Raw genomic sequence first — 19,846 nt, 5'->3', positions numbered from 1 at the left:
AACTGCAGCTCTGAGGGTTCTGTACAGATGCTGTTATGCCAGTTTCTTGAAGTGCCTTATTTTCTTGTGGAATAGATGAGTTTTGGATTTCCATATGCTTGCTTCCAACTTGTTGCTTAACATTTTCTTCTCTTGAGCATGTAAGGTGCGAAGGAATAATTGATTTCAGATCAAGAAGCTGTAATACTGAGTATGGCATGAGCTGACTTGTGCTGTTTGTGTCACCAGGAATTTTTACTATAGCAAGAAATTTATCTAAAATACATATAAACAAAAGTGCATAAATGTTTTGTAAATCTGCAACCTGAATAACATGTTATAGCATTGTCAATTCAGTGACTGAGCTCTCCAAGGGAGCATTCAGGGAATTAGCATGGACTTAGAGGGCCAAGACTGTTCTTGTCCACTTTCAGATGCAAGTTAGTTGTTTATCCTTACATCCTGCTCTTGCTAATATCAGGCAGCTCCAATAACTGCACAGATGGAGGAAATAATAGAGTTTACTTTAGAAAAATACAAAAGGCTACTCATCATGTTGCTTTCTTCACATAGTATATAATTCTGGTATTCAAGTTATGATATGCTTCTTTACCTATGATTTATTTAGCTGTATGATTGTATTTCTTTGTTCAAAAGGAGTGCTTTCTTTTAAATGTCTGTTCCCATTTGGGTAGCTAAGGACCCTGTATCCTACTCTTTTCTGTGATTTGATTAGCATAAGGGAAATGGATTATGGTCCCCTGTACTGCCATCGCTCCAAGCCCAACTTCAATAGGACTCTTGAATACCTTATACCTGATTTGGTGGTTCAGACCAGAGATTTGTATGTCTCAAATTGGTGGCATGCACTTTGTGCAAACAATATGTATTGTTAGAGAAGCGTTTGGAAATGCAGTCCCTGTGGGTAGGCTGCTCAGACCGACCTGCTGTTAGATTGCAGGGTTCTTAATTTTTTTCCCCATATTGCAGTGTAGGTAGTGGAAAATACAGAAGATCCTGCAGATAACTTGCAACATCTGAAGGAGCAATCAGTAAGCAAATTTGGAAGATTCTTGGAGGATGGGAATCGCAGTCTGATTCACAACTGCATCAGTGCAGACATGTTCAAGGGTTGTAGGTCTATTTATCACTCTATCATCAGGCAAAGGGCTCGAAGGCAGGTTTGTCTAGGTGGGTGTTGCACAGCTTTGACCACTGTTCCCCATCAGTCTTTAAGTAGGTGGGGCAACCAGCACATGTCCAGTTTTTACTTGCACTGCCAGAACTTTGCTTTGTGCTGCTTGTGCCTCTGAAGGTATTTGTACAGAAATTATATGCTTTCACGGGCATTTATGGTGGTAACTCATTTTAACTCTCTTGAGCTTCATGACATAAACCAGTATGCTCTTGTGCTGCATGAATTCAGGCTGCTAGCCTGCTTTGTTTTTCTTCATTGCAATCTAGCAGTATTCACCCAGTGCAACGATAGGGAACAGCAGTCCACCTGTTTTTAGTTCTTCTGCTAAGACCATGTTGTGCAAGGTGCATGTGTTGTACAGAGATGTTGTATAGCACAATATTTATACTTTGGAAATAAGGTGTGATAATTTAGAGTGGATTGCACTGTCTTATCCTGACTCTCTTGAATGGCACTGATAATGATTGCTCCAGTGGTGTGGCTGGGACTGAGTTGTATTTTGGGCCTATGATGGGCAGCGTCAGCACCGGTAGGCCATTCATTTCCCAAACTGTCATGAGAGGAGGAGGAGGTCAACAGAGAGGAGATGTGTTGACTCCTCTTCCAAAGGGGTAGCTAGCTCATCATTTGAGCACATGGAGGAATGAGGGGTGTATTTGTTATTCAGCTGTCATCGAGAGGTAGTTTCTGTGAATCATTCTTTGTACTATTTACTGTGTAGCATGGAGGCTGCCTGTTTCTTGGTGATCAGAGAAAAATCTCCAGGTTACTATGGGGAGGGAAGAAAGGCCAGTGCAGATTTTCTTGAATGTGGAATGTGTCATGTGGATGCTTTGTTGTGCTGTGTTTTTAGCTTTAGCAGCTATTTGTTCATCATCTCTGTCATGTTTTTGTTAAGGACTCAGAGGATTGTGGTGATAGTATATATTCATTTTACAAATGGAGGAAGTGTGGCACAAAGTGGTAAAGTAATGTAAGTCCTCATTCAGAAGTGGAATGCATCCAGTGGATCTTAGTCCCCATGCTCTTTAATGTAGGCTGCATAAATGTGGACAGTGTGTTGAGTTAGGACTTCTAAACATAAGCTATTCTTCTCTCCCCAAGATCTTGTCTGATGAATGACAAGAAAGAAAACATTTAAAGTTTTTAAAGGTGTTTGATTCTAGAGCACAAAGCTCTTTGGGCTAGAGCTCCCCCTAAAATATGGTGTACTTATGCCCTTATGTGTACTATGCCTTTCATGTACACAACCTTTATGTGAACAGACAGTGAACCAGATCTGGGAACTGGTCCGCATTATAACTGACTGTTCTTTTTGACTGGGTTAGTTTCATCACTGGAAAAGTTTGTCACTCCATGCCACAAATGCTGCTGCTGGCACAAATGAATGGGTGGCCCAGAAGCAGGAGGAGGAAGGGATCTGCTTCCTTTGGCAGAGACATCAGTGTCTGTCAGTGCAGTGCTTGCTGAGTTCCTCAGAGTTGAATTCACACCTCCGTTCCCCGTTGGCCAGCAGAAGAAATGCTACATTTCTGTCTTTTATGCTCCTTTCCTATGTTAAAACAAATATTTCTATTTCAGTGTGTTCACTAGCTATTGAGAACCATGTCTGACAACGGAGAACTGGAAGACAAGCCGCCAGCTCCTCCCGTCCGGATGAGCAGTGCTATCTTCAGTTCAGGGGGCAAAGACCAGTTGTCTGCCAACCACAGCTTGAAACCCCTGCCCTCTGTACCAGAAGAGAGAAAACCTAGGAATAAAATCATCTCCATATTCTCTAGCACTGAAAAAGGTAAGATGCCTCTGTTTTCCAAGGTTACTCCTTTACTGTTCTTACAAGTTTTGGTAGCGCTTTAGACATTTGAGTCCAGGCTGTCCCAAGTGTAGGGGATTGGAGGAAGTGTTGAAAGTTGGGTTGGGTATGTGTGTTCAGTGAATTGAGATGTTCTTTCTGTTTGCACTGGGATGTTTGAAGATGAAATGCTAAGTAAGAAAAATTAAATAGCTCACTGAAGAAAACCACCACCTATTGCTTCTCATGTTTGCTGCCCAGTTTAAAGTAATGCATTTCCAAACAACCCTAATAAATGTTTGTGATTCCTGGGTGTCATATTACTTACCATTTTGCTGTGCTAAATGTGGATTTCTAGTTTAAACTGAGCATCCAGCTGTTTTGGAAGTTACTTCATGTTGATGACCACTTATGTGGTACCTTGAGGAGAAAAAAAAGGTAGTAAAGAAACAGTGGGAGCATGCACTGTGCATGAAGGAGAATTGGGAAAAATTAAGTCCTTCTGTCTGTCTGTAACTGCACTGTTAGGATTAATTACTAGTGGGGCAAAAATCTGGTTTGCTGTAAACAAGGATTATTTCTGAGAAAAAAATTGCTGTAATGAAACTAGACTGTATTTGTGCTGTGTTTCTGTCCTCTTTATGATGAATAAACTTTTCTTCATGATGTACAACACTGGAGCCCTGATCCTGGTTCTCCAGGATGTCTGTATTCATGTACAACAAAATAGTGCATAGATAGAAATATCTTCCAACATCTGGTGCAGTAAAACTATGCAGGGACTTATAAGCCTGACCTGAAACTGCTATGCGTTTTATTAATGTGTATCAGTTAACATTTTTGTGATAATATTAAGATGCATGAGGGGAAGGCCCTGCTGCTCTTAATGCCTTCTAGTTCTGCTCTTGGCTTCCTGCGCCTCGTTGCTGATGCGCTGGGCAGGACTCGTTCAGTCATGCCGACACAGGTTTGACTGTTTCAAGAGACTTTGCTCCTCCAGTTATTTATTCACTTGGCAAAGTATTTTCCCCAGGGCTCGTTTTTACTCTTGCTCAGCTGTGTGAGCAGTCTCTCTGCAGCCATGCCTCACCCTGGAGACAAACGCTAGAGGCAGGCTTCCCTGTATTGGGAAGATCTGGCTTTCCACAATCTGGCAGAGTTTCTGCTCTGAATGGTGGGCGTGTTTTCCTTTTTGGAGGATGGAAAGATTTGGCCAGTGTAGCTTTTGGAAGCAGAATAGTTATTTCACAAGGTCACTTATTGTGAAATAACTGTCCATGGCTGGATTACAGCAATAGCAGTGATGGTCTTTTTTTCTGGCATGGGTAAGAGCCTTAAAGAGGTAAGGAGAATATGAGAAGCTACTAGAGGTTGGTGGTAGCACCCCAAGGGAGAGACTCCAGGCCTCTGAGGTTGGTGAAGGTGGTCAATTTGGGTGCTGTCAGCTAGGTGTAGTGCATGTGTCTGGAGCAGGTTCTAGCTTAGTCTTCAGTGCTGCAGAAACTGGTGTTTTACCATTTTATGGTTGGTCGTGGGAGGAAATACCTAGAAATTGTCGTGGTGAGTGCTGCAAGAAAGTCTGGTGGAAGCAAGAAAGTCTGGTGGAAGGATCAAATCTGTCCATCTTCAGGCTAGGAGAACAGTTTAGGAGCTGGGATGGCACTTGTCATTATGCTGTTGCATTGATCATTCATCCAGAGCATTTGTGGCCCTTTTTTACAGACAGCAATATAGTGAAGTAGAACGTAAACCCTGCATGAAGGAAGATTTTCCTTGCTCTGAATTAGTAATACTGTGTAAGACTTGCTTGTGTTGTGAAATGAATTATGAATGCAAGTGGGTGCAGCGCAGCTTGAGAGCTTTGTGACATTTCGTAGCACCTTTACTTCTCCTTGGACGTTCCCTCTTTCCATCTTGATGGTGGGTTCATTGCTGAAATGGCTGGTGAGGTCGTTGAAGACTTGTCTAAAGTTGTATTGGCTCATCTGAAATTGCTTTGGAGTCCTGTTACTTAAGCTTATTCAGACCACTCTCTAAATACTGGCGTGTACCAAATTTACGGAAATTAATCTGCATACTTGTTTAGCACATGGCTATCCCTACTGGTATTTAGTGATGCAAACTAAAATTGGAAGAAATAATTTCTGCTGAGAAAAGTATGTTTTGGAGAAAATGGTGTCAGTTTGTCTTTTCTAGATGTTAAAAAGTATTTAAAGTAATGTCCTTTGGGAAAAAAAGCAGAAGGTTTTACTGCATAGCGAGATAATGTGGTGAGGAAAAATGGTAATTGAGTTATCTAGCTTAAAGAAACTATCTGCAAGTTGTATTTTTTTAATTTGGAAAAAAATTGTTGATTTGTTGACCTCCAGCAAGGTTTAATGTAAACATCCAAAGAAATGGTTTCAGCCCTCAAGAAAACTGGCTGTCAAAAGTAAGCAGAATATAAATGGACACAGTGACTTTTGGTGCTAAAACAATAGTCAGATGTTAGTTGTTTTGTGCATTAGCATGAGGTGCACCCTTACCAGAAATGCCTATTTAAATTTTTTTTTTTTTTTTAAATTCTGCTGCTGGGAAGCTTTACCTAAATATTAACTTCCTGCTTGGATTTTAAAAATACATTGGGACTATATGCAAAATTATCTGTCAACCTGTGGTAGAAATTTTTTTTCATGGGAAAAATTTCTCCAGCCAATGCCGAAGTTAACAAATTACCACAAAAATGGTAAATTCTCCTTTTCAGAAAATGAAGGGATGCCTTACCAGGAGATGCACAAGGCTACTGCAAATAGACCTGTTACTGGATGACATTGTTTGGCTGTGTTCTGCAGATCTCTGTCTGTATGATTTTGCAAGGTCCCTCCGGGCCAGCTTCATCATATCTGTTGCCAACAGCTCTGCCCGCCTCCCTGGCTCCTCTCTTGGGAGGTTTTGCTAGCTTAGGAGATAGCTCTGGGGAGGTGGTGTGCTTTGGAGGACTCACTGCAGACAGTGAGGTTTAGCAAACACAGAGTTTCTGCCCCAAGTCTGAGCTGGTTCTGTGCTGAAATAACCATAAGAGTTTGAAGGGATATTTAATGACCTAGTCATGGAGGTTTTTTTCCCCTAGTTCCATTGTTTAGGATAAATGAAGTGATAGTCATCTTTTTACTAGAGTACTTAATTGCCATGAATTTCCTTGGCTAGACTTCTGAAGTCAAATAAACCTGCATGTGTTTTGGAAAGCTTTAAAATAGTCCCCTAAAACAAGAAATGTTTGTCTTCAAGCAGAACTTATTAAAGGAGGTGCTGGGGGCATTGCCCAGGACGCAGGATCATGCATGTGACATGCTCAAGACCACTGCTCAGGGCAGATTTCAGTGTGGTTTCAGCTGTGGTTCAGTAACTCAAAGTGTACCATCTGGAGTCATCTACCTACTACAAGCAGGCTGTAGAGAAACATCTGTGTTCCTTGCTTTGTATATGGAGGTTGGCCAAGAGCACACGGTAGGCTCACATGCTGGTGGGGAGCGAGGGATGCTTGAGGCTGGGTTTGCGATGCAGGAGGGTGTGTGACGCCCTGCTGAACGCCTGTGGTTTCATTCGCTATTTGAGGCACTTTCTTAATTAGAGCAATTCTCCAATTCTCTGAATTGTTCTGAAGGACCTGTGTCATCCCCCTCCTGGGAGCAGGGGGGCTGTATGCCTGTCTCTGCAGGGCCAAAGGACCATGTCGTAGATTCACTCACAGTTTGAAACAAGTGTTGCCCTTTATTAAAGGGATTTCTATTTAAATACAGAACTGTGTTACAAACACAGAGGTTGAAAAGCAGCGTGGCCTCACAGTGGCCTTTTTCACAGAGCCTCGAGTACGTCCTGCCAACACGTGACTCATAGTACTTGCCTCTTGAGTGAAACTCGCTGCTTGTGTGTGTTTGAAGTGCTGCTCTGATCTGCTGTTCCTGTGGGCAGAGCAGTGATTTTTAGTCTCCTTGCCTAGCCTACTATACTAATAAGATGTGTGTATTTTTGGCAGGAGTGAGTTTATTTGCGCAGCGCGTGCTGGAGGGTTTGAGTACCAGCTCCTGTTCCCTAGATGTCAAGTGCTCCTGAGCAGGAGCTTTCCTGAGGAATATAACTCCCCCCTGCCCTTGCTTTCACGTAAACAACTGCAAGAGACTGGGAAGAAACAGTACTTTCCTTAAAGGTTTTCACATAAGCAAGTTTCTCCTGTCCTGTGACTGAATGATGTTAATGAGAACATTTGACAGTCCATTTGCTTTTTGGCTCTGACCTGTGCAGCCATATTAAAGATATCCTGTTTATAATAGATGTGTCTTTCCACTGCATTGTTCAGCTGGAGGCAGCCCACATGGCTTTTCGTTTTTAAGTATTGTTCTCAACTCCCCATCCTTCCTCTCCCGCCAGTGTGAGGGGATTTCAGACAGATTCTCTGGCTCTGAGCAGCGTGATTTATGCTCGCCCCATGTTCGGTAACTTTCTACCATGTAGTAACGAAGAGGGTGCTGATTTAGCTGCTCTTTTTCTGTACTAAAACTATATGACTTTTATTTTTAAGGTGAATTTAAAAGCAAAACAAAAAAATATTATTTTTTTTTTTAAACATACAAATGTAAAATGGTAATCAAGTTAGATTGCAAAATAGTGTGCTGCTTTCCTTTGTGGTTGTGAGCACTATGGCATTCTTGCTGGCTTCAGGCACGCTATAATAAATGCAGCCGATTCAGCTATATGCTCTGTGAGCCCACAGGTGTTCACAGGATTACACATGCAGTTTTCTTGGTATCAGGTTAGGCATGCTCTACAGCTCACTGCCAGGCCTCTGCCTTTCAGCAGAGTGCCATGAGATGAGGCCTTGAGTATCATCTTACCTGGAGAGCAAACAGCAAGTACACTCCTCAGCTCTGGCAGGGAAAGAAAGCAGGGCTTGGTCTTTTTTGCAAGAACAAGAAAACAGGTTCTTGAAACCTTCCAACTTAACTCCGAACCTTTTCTGAGTAAAGGGAATAGAGCGGTGTATTTTATATTTAGAGTTAACTACAAATTGTCTTCCATTTTTATTTTCTCTTTGTCAGAAAAAATAAGGAAACCCCCAAAAACCCAAGCCCCAGGCATTATAAAACATCTTATAAATTTAATTGAATCTAGGTTGGATTGTGCACATGATCCTTCTCATTATCTGTTCCTGCTTCTGGTACTTGCTATGCTTGCTGCTTCCCCCCTGCCCCTTTTAATTTAAATTAGGTAGTTGCTCTGAGGCTGTAAACTCTTATCTTCATCACAGGATGTCCTAGTTTGCATTAATTACCTTGAATTGAAGCAGTGAGGCAACTGAGTTTTAACTGTCTTTAGGGTGCACTTGAGGTTGAACTGAAGTTGTTTTCAGTGTTGTTCTTGATCCATATTAAAATGTCCTTTTTTGCATAGTAAACATTTCATATGTTTAGATTTCATATGCTCAACAGAGCTCCTTGCACTCTGGTGCTGTTAATCTGTTATTTGCTTGCTACTATGGTATAAATGATTTGAATGGAACAAGTTGTTAATTCTTACATGAAGTCTGTACCAACTTGAAAATATCAAATCACTGTGCTGCATATGTAAACACCTCCATCTAGTAAACAGAATAATGGTTACATTCATCCTAACTGTTGTAATGCTTGGATTGATTATATAAAATGGAGACAACAGGACTTTAAATCTTTGCTCAGTAGATCTCTGAATATCTTTTTCAGGAAGCAAGAAGAAGGAAAAGGAAAGGCCAGAAATCTCTCCACCATCAGATTTTGAGCATACCATCCATGTTGGCTTTGATGCTGTTACTGGAGAGTTCACTGTAAGTATACCTGCCTTAGAGTTCCTCAGAAAACAGATGTGGGTCAGTGCTATAGTGAAGCCATTGCGATGTTTCAGAATAAAGTGTGAGTTAATTTTCATTTTTATCAAAGAAATAATTTTACTGTGTATTTGTACAACATGTGGAGTAATGAGACTGTGACCTGTTAGTACTTCTGCAGTGTAAATGTCAGATCTTATGCTTTGTGTCACCTGGGAGAGCCTTCCCTGAGAAACCCTCTTCAGTTTACTTTCGTTAGTGGGTAACACTGGTTCTGTTGAGCGCTTTTGTATTCCCATTCCTCACATCTGGCTTAGTACACCTGAAAGAGGTGGTGTCATGCTGGCACAGTGACTTGTGTTGTGTCACCTGTGGACATATGGCTGCCCATTAAAACCCCACCCTACTGCTTCATGTGTTTAAGGCTGTGTGTGTTCTGCTTTTTATAGAGGAAAACAATTTGTTCTGCTTTTTAAAAACCTTTAAAATACTAGAAGGATGCTTAAAATAGCCTATTTTTTCAGGGAATGCCAGAGCAATGGGCTCGGTTGCTTCAGACCTCAAATATCACAAAGCTAGAACAGAAGAAAAACCCCCAGGCGGTACTAGATGTGCTAAAATTCTACGACTCCAAAGACACAGCAAAGCAGAAATATCTGAGTTTTTCTGCTCCAGGTGAGATCCAAGTGTGTGCAAGACACTGAAGAGGAGTTGGGTATTTGGAATACAGTCTTCGTCTCTTTCAGAATAATAAATCAGATTCAAATGCTGCAAGAGCAAGCTCCTTTTCAATGAGGCACAAATATTTGAAGATGGATTTAGAACTTACTGGAAACTGGTGTTGTCCAGTTAATTTCCTGTTTTAAATGGAGAGGGGAAGAAATGGAACTGGATAATTCAAAATAGCAGCCAAAATTTAATGGCCTGTGTTTATGAAGCTAGGGCTCTGAGACTGTGATTAATTGGTTTTCGTGCTGGAGACCTTGCTCCTCCTGTCTGTGGTGAAACAGCTATCTGTGAACTTGATGTCACCAGATGGTGACATCAAAGATGCAAAATAAGTTGTGGCTCCTAGCTCAGGAGCTATGGGGGAGGCTGAGAGAATAACTATCCTACAAACAGATGCAGTTTTATCTAGTTTTCCTCCAAATTATTTCTGAAAATGGCGTAGTAATAAGGCTTTGTAATATTCTCATCCTTGATTCAAGGTACTGCTAAGGGAACAGAAATACCCATTTGATACTGATTTCATATCTCAGTAAGACAGAACACATAAGTGTGGTGAGCAGTGCTCAATTTGGAAAACTGTGTGGGTACTCAGGTGAGGTGAAGAGCAAGTTGGGAAGCAAGTGGGTTTGCCTACCCTTAGGGGAGGATTTTAGAAACTTTACAGCTTCCTTCTGTGTGGTCTTACATTGCAATACTGTTTTCTGTCATCTGTGACTATGAAATTTTGCTTTCTGAGATGAAAAAAATCCCAAAGCAGTTTGTGTTCTTTACTCTGTAAAGTTCACTTTTTACTATTTTTCTGATGATTTTATGTATTCTGCTATTTGTTCTGTTTAGAAAAAGATGGTTTCCCTTCAGGAACACCAACGGTGAGTGTGTTTACTATTCTTTGTATCTTCTTAGGTGCATGCAAGTTCAGGTCTGTATTTGTTATATACTGAATCTTACAGTATAAAACAAAATGAGGCTTTTTTTTGTGGAATAAAACATAAATTGGGGGGTCAACAAAGCATATTTCACTGGAGCAATAGTATTTGAGTCTCGTAATAAAATGTAACAGGGCACTTAAACCACTCAACCTATCCTTTTCTTTTGACATCAGTTAAGAATTCTATCTTCATGTGGGGGAGACAATTTTGTTTCTTCTTTTTTTTTTTTTTTTTTAAACTTTGGTAAAAATGTAGACCAATGCCAAAGGTTCAGAACCATCAACAGCTGTGGCAGATGATGATGAGGATGATGAAGAAGCTCCTCCTCCTGTTATTGCTCCACGGCCAGATCACACAAAATCGGTGAGCGGCTGTAAAATTTACAGTGCAGACCTGCATTTCTCAGTATTGCAGAACTTTTTCTACTTCTGTTTTCTAGCAAAGTATTATTTTTTGAAATGAGCTGTTGTAAGTTTTTAGGGAAAAGTTCTGGTTTTTAGAGTTTGCTAAGAAAATGCCTAATTTCTGGGTATTAGTAGGATCAGAAATCCTGAAGTTAATGCTGATTTGTTTGTTGGCTTGTGTTGAAGTTATCCAGTTATGCTTATCCTTTAACCCAGTATGTGAGGAGGAGGCTTTTTAGTCCTAAAAAACTATAGCTAGTTTCTCTTACTTTGCACACTACACTTGTACCACTGTAGTGTGTTTGATTTTCTTTGTGTTATTTGATTGCAGTGTGATAGCCTCACCAAATACACTACCTAAACCCAAAACAATTCAAATCTAAGATTTGAAAGCTTATTTCACTCTCATCAGCATTACACAAAAAGTTAAATGCTTAAGAAGTTCATTAAGTTTTACTGTAGTTGTCCTGAACTATACACCTTGTTAATAATGTCCCAGGGATCCCACTTACTCCAGCTCATTCTTTTGACTGTGGTAGGTGTATATTTTGCCGCTCTGTTGCCCACTTATTCTCCCTCTAGGAATGCAAATGTGAATTGAATTGTGTTTATTTGTCAAGTGATACTGCTTTATAATTTCCCACTCTGGCTATGTAGACATACAAAATGTGACAGGTCTACAGTTTGATGTTTCTAGAGTAGCTGCGTATGTCTGTGAATAGCTCAGGAGGAAATTAAATAGAGTTCCAAGAGAATCCCCTAAATTGGGGGACGACCTGGAAGTTCAAGTGTCTCATGCTTCTTTTCATGGTGAAAGATTAATCTTTTTGCTTTAGATCTTAGTAGTAGTTGATCTTGCTATTAAATAGTGATCTCTGTTAACTAGCATGGGTTATAAAGAATAAGCAGGTAGAAAATCCACAAAATGTCTCTGGAAGTTAGAGTTAATCTCCTAGCATCCACTCTGTGGATGGTGCCTGGGTCTTTCTTTTAGAGGTCAGTAAGGTTGCCAGCATCTTGACTTACTGGACTTCAGTGTTTCTCAGGTCTAATTTCTGCTTCCAACCTGTTATGTAAAATGGTGCTTAGGGACCTTTGAAGAACTGTGATTGTTTTCAGTGGAAGGTCAATGACTGCAAAGAAAATGCTCAGGTAAATGGTCTCTCTCTTAACAGATTTATACACGGTCTGTAATTGACCCCATCCCTGTGCCAGCCAGTGACACTTCTGTTGACAGTGCGACAAAATCGGGTGACAAGCAGAAAAAGAAGACCAAAATGTCGGATGAAGAGATCATGGAAAAACTACGTAGGTGTTTTTTATTTCAGATAAACAAAGGCTTTAGGACTGGGGGAGGAATATTAAGTTTTTGCCCTCATCCTTATTTTTGTGTAAGGGTTATGTGAATACTGTGCTTGCTTGGTTTTGTGTCAGACAGTAGCTGAGAGCTGCATTCAGAAGTTTTGCCAATTTATATGCTTCAGAACCCTCTTGGGTAAAAAAAAAAAAAAAAATTGTAGAACATGGTTTTTTGGATTGAAGTTCAGTTATGATAATATGATCTGCGTGTATAATACAACCATAATAAAAGAAAATAGTTTCTACTGTTGCTTGTTCCATAATCATCTTGATGATAATTTTTTTACCATATTAATGTTCCTGTGCTTAAGTTGAGGACTGACTAGTTTCTGGACTAGGCTAAGCTAATGGATTTGTCCTAGCCTCATACTGGGTTTTGCTACACAGAAGACTACCATTTAATTGAGATACTAGGGGAAATAGCATGATCTGTCTTGTTAAGAGTATAACCTAGCATAATGTCTGAAGTTGGGCCATTTGTGACTGGAACTGAATCAGGAAGTTTTGGCTGTTCATGCATCAGCCTTTACTACTTGAGCTGTCCCACTCTTGGAGGTATCTTGGCCAGGGCAGCCCTACTAAATGGAGACAGCAGGACTGACGTTTTTCTGGGGTTTTTTTTAGGCACTATTGTGAGCATAGGAGATCCCAAGAAAAAATACACCAGATATGAAAAAATCGGGCAGGGGTAAGTGTTCAACCCAACTTTTATTCCTAGTGAGCCAGTGTTAAAAGCAGTGTACTGTTCTCTATCTGATGCTATCGCATAGGCACCACTTACTGAAGCAGGCAGAAATGTTGGCTGTGTTAAGCAGTGATAAACAGATGGTGAAGGCTTTACACAGTGGTGGAAATTTAGAATTTTGTCTGTTAATGCAAAAGTGTAGCTCTGTAACTTCTCTCTGGGTATATCTAGTCCTCTCCTCTCCCAGTAAGATGCGTTCATCTGTTTTGTAATGTGACTGCTGAATAGTGTGAGGTCATGTCAGAAGGCTTTCTGTGTGCTAAGTTAACAATACGGCCTTGACTAATTTATTCTTCTAGTGGTCCTCTGAATCCTTCTGAGAAAAAAGTATATACAAGTTCTATCTTTTCCAGCTTTGATTGTATAATGCCTAACTCCTACTGTATACTTTCCAAATAGGTCTGTGTGCGTTTGTGGGTGGGCTTCCCCTGGGAGAAAATGAAAATACTTACTACAGAAAGGGCATCCCAGCTTATCTGATCATAGGAAGCAGCACAAGCTCTGGGGCCTTGGACATCCTGAATGCAGGAGGCATAGCTGGTGTCGGAGGAGAGCGTATTTGTAATTAGTTTGTTTTGTGTGAACTGACTGGCATTTCTATGATACCGCTAACTTTTAATAGCCCTCTTTTGGATAAAGCTCTTGCAACATTCAAAGGTGACAAAATTTTGTGTTTGTGATTTGTCTGTTCACGTGCATGTTTGTTACACAGAGAGATGCAACTGGCTGTAACGTTTTTCTTTTTCTTCACAGGGCTTCAGGTACAGTTTTCACAGCTATTGATGTGGCAACGGGACAGGAGGTAAGATATCTGTGTTCATTGCAATGAAAATACTTTTTCTGTATAAATGCTCTTCTGTAGGTGGCCGAAATGATTTAACTAGATTCTTTCTGTGGCTCCCATCTCTGCTATCACCTCTCAGAAGAATGTTTGTCATAGTCATTTGTAACAGTGTGTGCCTTGTTCTGTAGCAATCAGATGATGAAAGCTAAAAATAGAGTTTTGTCTTTCCAGTGAAAAGCAGAGGGAGTGAGGTGTTCCAGAAATGGGTTTTGAAAACAGTTTATCCTTCAAGAATTGTGGGCAATGGTGTTCTGCATTTCCAGAAATAGAAATTTGCACACTTGTTCTCTAGTCCCGTCTCAGTAGAAGTGATGGATGTGCCTATCTGTATAGAAACAGTTTGCCCTGTATGATTCTTTGTTGTAATTAGAATGACTACTCTGCATCCTGCTCTTTGCTTTTACTCTTTGGTGTCTCCAAACCCGCTTGGTGAAATTGATGACATCAGCAATACTGTGCATGCTTGTCATCCAGTGGTCATCTTTGGTTCCCGGAACTAAAATTTTAGGAATTACCTGCTTCTCTGTAAATTCAGATTTCCTTAATTTTCCTTTAAGTGTCCGCAAGTAGCCATTCCTTAGGTCACTGATAAGTAATTGCCCTTTCAACAGTAACCACATTTACCAGTACTGTAGTGGAGCACCACATCTTGATAAAATACAAGTGTTTCAATCATCTCAATATGTTGTCTCTTAATTTGCTTTCTAAATACTGCAGTACTTCATGTCCTCTTACTGACTGCAGAGTAAATTTTGTAGTCCAGTGCCTTTCTTAGACCTCCTCTGCGTCTTGTCAGGCACGTGGGCTAACAGTTGATTGCTTGCAGTCTTCATGGATTAAATCGATGCAGTACTCGGGCTTCCTCAGTACTTAATGTCTGAGAATAGAACTGTGTCTGTTCAGTAGTAAGAAGAGAAGGTGTGGTGGGTTGACCCTGGCTGGATGCCAGGTACCCACCAAAGCTGCTCTATCACTCCCCTTCTCAACTGGACAGGGGAGAGAAAAAATAAAACAAAAAGCTCATGGGTTGAGATAAGGACAGGGAGAGATCACTCAGCAATTACTGTCACGGGCAAAACAGACTTGACTTGGGGAAATCAGTTTAATTTAATACCAGTCAAATCAGAGCAGGATAATGAGAAATAAAAACTAAATCTTAAAACACCTTCCCCCCCACCCCTCCCTTCTTCCCAGGCTCAACTTCATTCCTGATTTTCTCTACCTCCTCTCCCCAAGCAGCGCAGGGGGATGGGGAATGGGGGTTGCGGTCAGTTCATCACACATTGTCTCTGCTGCTCCTTCCTCCTGAGGGGAGGACTCTTCACACTCTTCCCCTGCTCCAGCGTGGGGTCCCTCCCACAGGAGACAGTCCTCCACGAACTTCTCCAACGTGAGTCCTTCCCACAGGCTGCAGTTCTTCATGAACTGCTCCAGTGTGGGTGGGTCCTTCAGGAGCAGACGGCTCCAGCGTGGGTTCCCCACGGGGTCACAAGTCCTGCCAGCAAACCTGCTCCAGCAAGGGCTCTTCCCTCCATGGGTCCACAGGTCCTGCCAGGAGCCTTCCCATGGGGTCACAGCCTCCTTTGGGTGCATCCACCTGCTCCAGCATGGGGCCCTCCCAGGGCTGAAGGTGGATATCTGTTCCACTGTTAACCTTCATGGGTGCAGGGGCACAGCCTGCCTCACCATGGTCTTCACCAGGGGCTGCAGGGGAATCTCTGCTCTGGCACCTGGAGCACCTCCTCCCCCTCCTTCACTGACCTTGGTGTCTGCAGAGTCATTCCTCTCACACTCTCACTCTGCCTGCTGCAGTTGTGCGGGTTCTTCCCCCCTCCCCACCCCCCCCTTTCTTAAATATGTTATCCCAGAGGCACCACCTCTGTCGTTGATCGGCTCAGCCTTGGCCAGCGGCTGGTCCCTCTTGGAGCCAGCTGGCATTGGCTCTGTCGGACATAGGGGAAGCATCTAGCAGCTTCTCACAGAAGCCACCCCTGTAGCCCCCCCGCTACCAAAACCTTGTCGCAAAAACCCAATACAGAAGGCCAAAGGAGGATTTTATTGCTGTTTTCAATGCTCTAATGGGAAGAAGGTGTAGAGAATATGGAGCTAGACTCCTCTTAGAGCTATGCAATGACAGGAGAAGAGGTAACAGACAAAAATTGCCATAAGGGAAATTCTGGTTAAATATTAGAAATTTTTTCCCTCACAGTCAGGATGATCAAACATGGGACAGAAGCCCAGAGAGGTTGTGGAATATCTCCTCATTGAGGTCTCTATTGAAAACTCAGTTGCACAAGACCCTCAGCAGCCTGTGCCATGCTGGCTGTGCTTTAAGCAAGGGATTGGACCTGATGACCTCCAGACGTCCCTTCCAGTCTTAGTTATTTTGTGATTCTGTGCCACAAGTTCTCTTCTTTTAATTCCCTAAGCAGGATGATAATAATCGTTTCTACAAGATTATATTGGTTCTTGTGCTTTGTTTTGGACTCATGGGTAGGTTATCTTGTAAAACTCCGAACTGCCTCCTCAAAGTGTTGTAACTAACATAACTGGGACAATTATTCTCCATTTTGAAGTCTGGAATAGTTGTCCTGGTTAGCTTATTTCCTGGACAAGATGGGTTTTTATCTTGCCTTTTCTCTCTGGGATAGTTCACTGGCTTAATTGTTTTGAGAGGAATTCCTTTTATCTCCCAGCATTCCTTATACCCAAATACTAATTTGGTCAGAGTATAGAAAGATGAATTGCCTTGCCTTGCATTGGAAGGTTTATACTTTCTCTCTTAGTTGCTATATGATTCTCTTCTGCTTTAGGCCTGTTGATATGAAATTGGATGAGTATCTTTTTATCTCCTGAATCCTTTGCTGTCTGTTCTGGCCTTTGTTATTGTTCGTGGATCTTTTCAGTTGCAAGAGGATGATGTTGGCTACAGGGACAAGTTTTATGCTCGTCAAGTTGCATTCTTTTAAGTTGTATGCTAATGAATAACTAACCTACCAGCTGCAAGCTGTGCTAAACTCCTTTAATCCTGTTACAGAATTTATTCTAACTTCTCACTGTATTAAGAATGACTGAAAGGTTTTGTTACTCAGGTTTGAGTGATTGCTGTTTTATTTTGTCCTATTCAGGTTGCTATTAAACAGATAAACCTGCAGAAGCAGCCCAAGAAAGAGTTGATTATTAATGAGATCTTGGTAATGAAGGAGCTAAAGAACCCCAACATAGTCAACTTCCTGGACAGGTAAATGCAGACAGCTGGCTGATTCCTTCATCCCCAGGGGTTTCAAAAGGTTATAACTTGATATACTTACACAGACTTGGACTTCCTGTACCCTAAGGGTCTTATAAGCAAATGAGGCTGTATCATCAAGTGTCATCTTAAAAAAAACCAAAAAAAAACCCCCAAAAAAACCCAAAAACAAAACAAAACAAAAAACCCAAAACCCCCTCATCTGCTATAGGGAATGGTCTTGATGATTCAGTAAGAAAGCTTCTTCTGTCATGAATGCAGTGCTACATGTAGTTGGGGATCAGTGATGGACAAGAGCACAGCTGAAGCAGTGCTTGTGTTGTGCATGAGATATGTAGGGTGTTATCCTGCCTGTTTAGGTGGGAAGAAGCACGCAGCTTTTATTGTCAGCATTTACATTTCAGGCTACCTTCCAGAGATTAACTTACTTTACTGTTTGTCTTGAAGTGCTTATGAATCATTTCATTGATCAGCTCTTATCAGTCATTTTTCAGTTCTTGGTCTCTTGATGGCAAATGGGCATGCTTTTTGTTTTCTGTTTGTAGTTACCTCGTAGGAGATGAATTGTTTGTGGTGATGGAGTATCTAGCTGGAGGCTCACTAACAGATGTGGTCACAGAAACATGTATGGATGAAGCACAGATTGCTGCTGTTTGCAGAGAGGTGAGTATTATAGTTGATGGGTAGAGGAATGAAGGTGCACTGTATTCCCCTAGGTTTTATGGTGCACTTAGGTTAGGACTAATTGCAACAATTGCTCTTGGAGCCATTGAGTTAGGAAGAATGAATGATGCTGAAAGCAGAAATGTATATTAAAATTGCAGAAAATAACAAAATGAGTTTCACTCAGAAAATTGAGTGTTTGCAAGTTGTTACACAAAAGAGCTATGGCAGTTTTTGAGCTGGGTGTTTGGGAATGTTAGGTGATGGAGCAAATAAAGATTTTGGTTGTGATACCTGGGTTGCCTAGTCCTGCTGACAATGTTAGCAGAAGGATATTAATAATGTGGACTGAAGCTCAAGGAAGAGCAATGGAGTTCAGCAGCTGGAAAGAATGTATTTTTTAATTTTGACTAATGAAGAATATCCAAAGGCACCAAAAAGAAAACTAAGTACTTGTATATAGGTAATGTATAAAGTAGAGATGTGACCATATTTAAAAGAAAAAAGAAAAAAGCCTGAAAGCTTCTGAGTGTTTTCCAGAAGGAAGAAGGGGAACTGTGTTTGCTTAGAGTGTGAAAGTGGATCTGGTGAAACAGGAATACTTTAAGAAACATGTACTAAAATAAAGATGAACACCATGCAGACTATCCCTTTCTCATTTTAGTAGTTTTCATAGTGTGTGAAATCTATAGTTCTGTGACAGTTAAGCTTTCTGTATGGATTTCTCAGAAAAATAATTCTCCAGAAGATTGTAGTTGGAATGATTTTAAGACTGCAGTAAGATTTCAAATGGAAAAGTTAAAAATAGCTGATGTCACAACTTATCAGTGGTTTCTGCCCTGAGTCAGAGTGCCCGCATCCAGCTCAGCCTTGATTTATTATGGCAGGAGGAGAAGTAATTGTATTATCTGCTGTGCAGGAGAAACTTAGGCTTTTAAAACTCCCATTTGACTACATAAACATGACATCTGCTTTTGATGACTCACCGAGAGGGAGGGGGTGGAAAGCAAAGTTGTACATGTGTATGGACAGGTAATGGTTTCCTGAGAAACTGGAGCTGGAAGCAGAGAACCAAAAGTAACTATTTACTGTAACAGTAATTAACTTCTCTGAGGAAAAAGTCTAATACTGAACTATTGTACTTCATCAAAACTCTGCTGCCCAGCATGTTAGATACGCTTCATTCTGCAAATCAGTGCAACTTTGGTAAAGCAAATGAAGACGCAAAAAACTCACTGGGGACTACATCCATGCCAAGTTGCAAATGGTAGATGTTCTGCTTATATTAAAAGAGAAAAATCTTACAGTTTTTTTTCCTTTTATTCTCAAATAGTAAAGTAAATTTCATTATGTTTTTAGAAACTGAGGGTGAAAAGTTTTAATCTAAAAACAATGCAAAAACAGTATTAGTGACTTTAATAATGAAGATGTTTTACAGCCTTCACTGTAGGAGAAGTTGCATGCATGTTGAGAATGAAGTCTCACCAATTCCTCTTGGTGAGACTCCAGGCTAAAAAGCTCTCACTTAATCCTTTATAGTTCCTCTGTAGAATTTGTGGAATGTACCAAAATTAACATCTGGGATTTTTGAGAGCATCTTTGGTGATGAGGAGTTTAATTTATGGGTTTGTTAAGATAACAGAGAAAATCCATGGTTAAATGATTTTTTTGACTTCATGAGACCCAGAGAGTATTTTTTAGCACAAGAGCTTCCTCTGCTGGTTATTTTAAATAATACCTGTTACATTTTTGCACTCAGCACTGGCTGAGGATGTAAGCATTGCTTTTGAATTTGTGTTCACATATACAAATTGTGTTTCCATATGCTGAATATATTTTTTCTTTTTTTTCTCCCATCCAGTGCTTGCAAGCACTTGAGTTCCTACATGCCAACCAGGTCATCCACAGAGACATTAAAAGTGACAATGTGCTCTTAGGAATGGATGGATCGGTTAAACTAAGTGAGTACCAGACAATTGTTTCAATGTTCTGTTTTCCCTTTTCCAGTAAACTTTGACTCGGAGAATGTAAATTGGTAGAATGAGAGTTGGCAGGGAAATTTGAGGTGAATTTTTATTGACTATGAGTAATAGAGATTAATTCTGTGTTATAAAATGT

The 19,846-nt window shown here is 40.9% G+C and overlaps 1 protein-coding gene across 1 annotated transcript in view; it reads left to right on the top strand.

Moving 5' to 3' along the window:
* The window catches only part of PAK2 (p21 (RAC1) activated kinase 2), a 51,028-nt gene that overhangs the window by 23,362 nt on the left and 7,820 nt on the right, over nucleotides 1–19,846 (top strand). Inside the window, exons 3-13 of the mRNA XM_075716499.1 lie at nucleotides 2,759–2,969; nucleotides 8,705–8,805; nucleotides 9,330–9,480; nucleotides 10,372–10,403; nucleotides 10,719–10,826; nucleotides 12,043–12,175; nucleotides 12,851–12,914; nucleotides 13,725–13,773; nucleotides 16,944–17,056; nucleotides 17,611–17,728; nucleotides 19,590–19,689. Coding sequence (XP_075572614.1) covers nucleotides 2,783–2,969; nucleotides 8,705–8,805; nucleotides 9,330–9,480; nucleotides 10,372–10,403; nucleotides 10,719–10,826; nucleotides 12,043–12,175; nucleotides 12,851–12,914; nucleotides 13,725–13,773; nucleotides 16,944–17,056; nucleotides 17,611–17,728; nucleotides 19,590–19,689 — 1,156 coding nt within the window. The 5' untranslated portion in view covers nucleotides 2,759–2,782. The remainder of the gene's footprint in view (nucleotides 1–2,758; nucleotides 2,970–8,704; nucleotides 8,806–9,329; nucleotides 9,481–10,371; nucleotides 10,404–10,718; nucleotides 10,827–12,042; nucleotides 12,176–12,850; nucleotides 12,915–13,724; nucleotides 13,774–16,943; nucleotides 17,057–17,610; nucleotides 17,729–19,589; nucleotides 19,690–19,846) is intronic.

This window comes from Pelecanus crispus, chromosome 9 (assembly GCF_030463565.1).
Source record: "Pelecanus crispus isolate bPelCri1 chromosome 9, bPelCri1.pri, whole genome shotgun sequence".
NCBI lineage: Eukaryota > Metazoa > Chordata > Aves > Pelecaniformes > Pelecanidae > Pelecanus > Pelecanus crispus.
The sequence above is the reverse complement of the archived record's forward strand: the minus strand, read 5'-3'. Positions and strand labels throughout refer to the sequence as shown.